This window comes from Magnolia sinica, chromosome 11, assembly GCF_029962835.1.
Source record: "Magnolia sinica isolate HGM2019 chromosome 11, MsV1, whole genome shotgun sequence".
NCBI lineage: Eukaryota > Viridiplantae > Streptophyta > Magnoliopsida > Magnoliales > Magnoliaceae > Magnolia > Magnolia sinica.
Genome location: NC_080583.1, coordinates 12,175,741 through 12,181,806, shown reverse-complemented (window position 1 = coordinate 12,181,806; position 6,066 = coordinate 12,175,741). Strand labels below are relative to the sequence as shown.

Here is a 6,066-nt window from a genome sequence, read left to right as displayed (position 1 = left end):
CTATATTGAGTCCGTTTGGCACGCCTGGGTAATCCTGGGATTAAACCTTCCCATCCCTTTCAATCCCTCAAACCAAACACGTCCAAGGCAAATTTGAACAGATTAGGGTGGATTGAATGGGATTTAAAGGTAATGATAGTGTTGTCAATGGATTGTCTTAAGATTTATGGGATTGCTATATCTCAGATCACCGAGTCTATTTGGCACGCCTGGCCAATCCCCGGATTTAAGTTCCAATCCCTTCCAATCCGCCCGGCCAAACGGGCCCTGAAAGAGACTCTTCAATCGCTACACATGCATAGTTGTACGGAAATCCATCCTGTCCAAATCGTGACCTGACAGTCTATGGAATATAACCTAAAAATTGATCTGATTTAGCCATTAATTGGACGGTTAGGATTGTTTTCTAAGTGGAACAACTTTAGACATTTAAGTCCATCCACAATAGCACTCATAATCTGGACCGTCCAAATAACTTTAAGTGCCACGTGTGACCAGGATTAGTCACTATCATTTATTACATTGTGGAAAACACACATGGGTGTCTGTCCCATTGCTGGACTGGACAATCTAACCGGTCAAATCCTTTTCTCCAATCCTAAGGGTTGTGAGCAGTTGGCCTTTTAAAAATAAACCGTTCAACTTACAGGTGACGGAGTGGCCCACCTATTGTGAATTTTACACGATCTCCACAAGTGGTCCACCAATGGTGATATCCCCATATGAATAGTTCCATTCACATAAGGTGGGCCCCACCCCAGACGTAGGGTATATGTCCTACGAACTACAACCTTGAGTTGTCTCGCAACTCACCTTACCTTTTACTTTCTTTGGAAGGAGAAAATTTCAACGTCCTCACTAACCGTTGGCCTCTCTTCCAACGGAATTGTTGGCATTTTGTGCGCGTTTGCTGCTATATAACGCAAATGCCTCTTTGCGTGGTGAGGGGGTAAAACAAGGGAAGATGGAACTACTAAGCCGAGCATTAGCATTGATATATGTCATGGGCCTAGCCATGGCCCATGTGGGCCAGGCCCAATCCTCTCCCAAAGAGTTCGTAGCGCTTCACAACGCGGTGCGTGCGGAAGTGGGCGTGGGCCCGATGACATGGGACACGACTGTTGCGTCATATGCTGAGTCCTATGCAAAAGAAAGGGCTGCCGATTGCGAACTGGTGCACTCAGGTGGGCCCTATGGAGAGAACATTTACTGGGGCATTGGTGCCGGGTATGACGATGCTAGAGCCGCCATGAAGAATTGGGCTACTGAGAAGCAATACTATGACCATGAGAACAACAAGTGCATGAGCGGGCAAGAATGCCGGCATTACACTCAAATCGTATGGCGCAAATCGGTACATCTCGGGTGTGCTAGTGTGACGTGCAATGATGGAAAAACGTTCATAACTTGCAACTATGATCCACCTGGGAATTACATTGGCGAAAGCCCATACTAGTATTTTTAAAAGATTTTTATTGCAACCCTTATTTATTCTATGTAAGAAAAGAAAAAAATCACCTCAAAGGGCATCTAGTTTTACATGACCTGTGAGGATAGGTCATGATCCATCCAAAGTGTGGTTGGTGATCTAAACGGTTCAGATTTGCCATACGACTATGCCATGTGTGTGGCTGGAGACTCACTACCATCTTTTAAATGGTGGTGAACTACCATTCGGAGTTTGTATTGTGTTGTTGTTGTTGTGGGGACTTGTTCTGTTTTTACGGTTTTGTTGTGCTCTTGGAAAGGCTGGCGTGCGCACGGTGTGCCCCTGGATCAGCTACGCGTTTGTATTCCCCCATCCAATGACTGTGGTTGAGAATATTTGAATATTATACTCATTTGGAAATAAATTTTTTATTATTCACATTTTAAAATCTTGTTCAATTGCCCCTTCATCAAAGGGAGATGTTATTAGAAATGGTATAAATATGTCATGGAGTATGACAATTGCATTTAATACTTCATTAAAGTATCGACCTATAGTTTTTCTTGAATAATTGAAATGGTGTTATAGGATATGATTTTTTTATGGTATGGCTAATAGTATAAAGTAATGTTATTAATTGTTCTCCTAAGCTAACTTCCAGTATGCCGCACAAATCATTACTCTCACGAATGATATCTCATTAACAAATAAAACAATCATTATTTAAATATATTCAAAGCATGTTGTATTGGGTCTATTGAGAATTGCATTGGTAGAGTAGAGACTTGTGGGACACTTGAAGATCATTTTTATCCTCATCTTCCAAATAATTTGCAACAACCATTGCTACTATTGTGGACGCAGTATGCACATCATTTTTACCGCTAATGTAGCTACAGTTGCTACTGTGAATAAAATGATCACTTCCTTTGTAATGTTATCCGTATATGAATTCATATTATTTATATTTGTCATTTCTGGCTAGTTTAATGAACGTTTGTTAAATTCATTATATCCAATAGACCTCCAACTAAAAAAGAAGTATGTTTTAATATGTCACGATGATTTCAAACAAAATGATTTGCCCAAGAAAGGGCAATGCTTCCCATTTGGACCACTCATTTTTAGGACATTGATTGACAAGAGCAACATTATGTCATTATTCAGAGGCTCTTCATCTATAATCTAAATACTTAAATGAATCTCGGCCCATTGTCATCCCTACTTGTAACAACAAGCATACACTAGTTACAAAATGCTTATTTATGTATGCATAAATATATTATATGGGTGGGCCACGGTCAAGTTGAGCCTGGGCGTTGATTAAATGGGCCATGCATTTTGCCCAAGCTTGACCTAAACCCGATAACTCATCCCAACCATGAGTTTTAAGTGAGCCAGCTGGTTTCGTGGCTCGTAGGTATATAGTCTCTGGCATGTTCAAAGCATTTTTTACATGGTGAATGGCCAGGATCTCCAACATGTGTGCCGGCCACACGGATGTCTGACATAAGCTCCACACCCCGTGTGAAGAGCCCCTTGTTGAATCAGTATCCTTTTTGGAACATAAGCTATCCATGCTTGGTTAGGTAGATTGATGGAACCAATTGAAACATTCCCTGCAAAGTGTGTTGTAGAGAAGTGATTATGCATCAATCACAACTGTCCATCTTCTATGGTTTGTTTGTTTTTAATATGTTGCCAACTTAATGAATAATCTAGCATTTTGTTTTTTGGTTCATGGTATCTACATTGAAGGACTAACTTAATGGATGGATATATTAAATCTCATGCTAAAGGGCCATCCAATCAACGCGTAACCTTTTGAAATGCCTGCATATCAAGCGTCATATTCAGCATGAATATCAAATAACCTTAATATTTAATAGAATTATAAGTTCTTTTGGTTAGATTTTGGACGTCAATTTCAACCTTAGTATTAAATAACGGTGTACGTTAGTATCCCCATGTTTCTTGTGGTGAGGTCTGCTTTAACTTTGGATATGTTTCAATTTTGGGCTCATGCCCTGAGCCAAAACAAAAGGAGGGGCAGCAGGGATAAGATGCACACATCATGGTGGACCCCACAAAGTTTACTCATAAGGCTATAACGTGCTAAGCTCAGTAGGTAATTAGCTTCCTTTTACAGGTTAGGTACTACCCACCTAACACCTTAGCGGGTGTATCCGTGACTGTGGGGCACCTTGATGTATGTGTGTTATATCTAACCTGTCTATTAGGTAAAAAAAAAAACCTGGATGAAGGGAAAACACAAATATCATCTTGATCTAGAAATTTGGATGCCTTTGTTAGGACTTGTGGAAACATACAGAGTAGAATTAAGCAAAGTAATCACAATCGCACTAACAAATCAAAACAATTAGGCAATCCAAATTTTACGTGGAAAAATCCTTTAGAAAAAAAAAACCATGACACAAAGCGACGAATAATGCACTATGAAAGTAATATTACAAGAGAGTATATCTTACCAATTCGAACAACCATCAAACTCATTTGAAAACCTAGCCATGCCCTTAAACCCTTAATTTAGAACAACTTAAAAAGCCCTAATCCTCTTCCCTAATCTCGATTACACCCGATATATATACTACCTAACTAGAATAGGAAACAAATTGCACACTTATGCAAAACTGTGTGCGCCTTCGATGGGTCCTTCAATGGCATCGACAAACATTAAGGACCAGTCGATGAGATCAAAGATCCTTCGATGCCATCGAGTAGCAACATTTAAAACTGTCCAGTAATCAAATAGAATTTTTTTAAAATTTTCTTATTGGGATTAAGCATCTGTCGATAGCATCGACATCATTGATATCTGCTCGATGAGATTGAGTGGTCCGTCGATGACATCAATAGACCTTGTTACAAATAGATTTAAGACATTAGGCAATAATCTCCATGATGTCTTCAATCTTCATTCTCCACTACTCATTTGCCATCACCATCTCTAATTGCCTTCTATCATAGCTTCCTTGTCACTTCTCGTGCACAATTTGTCCTTTTTAAGGCTTCACCAAGCCTAGAGAAGTTGCACATAACTTAAACTTCTATGTAGGAACCACCTTTGTAAGCATGTCAAATAGATTCACACCTTGGTGTATCTTCTCAAGAGTCACGTCTAATTCCTCAAGTACTTGTCAGAAAAAAGATGATACACATCAATATGTTTAATATGTGAGTGATAAATATAGTTCTTTGCCAAATTAATCGCACCTTCGGTGTCACAATTAATTGGCCTATTGCCGAAGCTCCAACTAATTTATCATTCCCCTTAACCAAACACTTTCATTGAATGTCCTATCATTAGCATATAGATCAATTTCGATTGTGGAAAGCTCTACCACAGACTGAATCTTCGATAACTAACTGACCCTCAATCCACTTACACAAAAAAGTAATCGGAAGTCGGCCTTTTATTATTGCATTGCTATTGTAATATGAATCCACATACCCTACTAAGTTGTCCCTGAATTTTCAAATATCAAGACGTATGTAAGACCCGTATCCTAGCTGTACTGTTCCGTCGACTCCCGCGATCCTTTCCGTTGAATTCCGGTAACCTGCGACCTATGATCGACATTTGCGCGCGACCCTAAGTCGTATCTTGTAGATTTGAGTCGGCTTAATCTGAGACTTGTATTATTGTGACCGCACCGTTGCCGCGGTTCCAACGCCACATCTTGCATACCAATCCGATACCCTAACATGAAGATGTGGGCCGGTGTTTATTTCGAAGAAACGCAGCGCTTTTGTGATCCTAAGAGAATCTCTACAACATGTCCCATCAATCAATCACTCCATCAATCAATCACATCACATCATGTCAAGTACAAGAGCAACCCATGCTTCCTTTCTCCACAAGTCAAGCAAACCCCAAAGTCAACCAATCACTCACCTCACATCCATCACTCATATCTCTCTTACAACCACCACACCTCTCTCTCTTTCTCAACACATTTTCCAAGCTAGCAAGAGTGGTGGACGTCCATGCATTCTAAGGAGAGAAGGTGAGATGTGTGTGGCCCACTTTCCATCCCTAGATCTCTCATCCTAGCCATTCAAACCTCATCACCCTTCATCAAAGATAAGTACAAGGAGATTGGCTTTCCAACAGACCGAGAAGACCGAACGGTGGGTGCTTCCATAGGCTAGATTTCATTGTTTTGATGATGGACCAAGTGAGGCCCACTGATTGATGGTATGGATCTCACTTTGGACCCTAAGATGTGGCCGATGGCCCACCTTGATTATCGATATCATTCCATGATGGGGCCATTCCCCATGGACCCCATCATGATGTTTACTTTCTAGCTTGAATAGGGGTCATCTAGACCTTCTATTTTAGTGGAGAAAGGATCTCCACCGTTGATTTTGATTGGTGGGCCCATTTAAAATGGGACCCACTTAATGTATGTAATAGATCATGCAAGGGAGGGCCCATAGTGTCGGGGTCCCTCCATCACACGTGTCCCTCTTTCTCTCTCTCTCCATCTCTTTTTCATTTATTTTGTGTGTGTGACGATGTAATTGTTTGGCCTACTCGGATGGACCCCACCTCTGTGTATGTCTTATCCACATCAACCATGCATTTGGTGGCCCACCTGAGCCAGGCCCAC

At 40.8% G+C, this 6,066-nt stretch overlaps 1 protein-coding gene across 1 annotated transcript; it reads left to right on the top strand.

Annotated features, from left to right (window-relative positions):
* The first annotated feature begins 317 nt into the window (after positions 1-317).
* Positions 318-1,869, top strand: LOC131218256 (pathogenesis-related protein 1A-like). The gene has a single exon (XM_058212933.1). It carries the CDS (start codon positions 965-967, stop codon positions 1,454-1,456), a length of 492 nt encoding a protein of 163 aa, XP_058068916.1. The 5' UTR covers positions 318-964; the 3' UTR covers positions 1,457-1,869.
* The last annotated feature ends 4,197 nt before the right edge of the window (positions 1,870-6,066 follow it).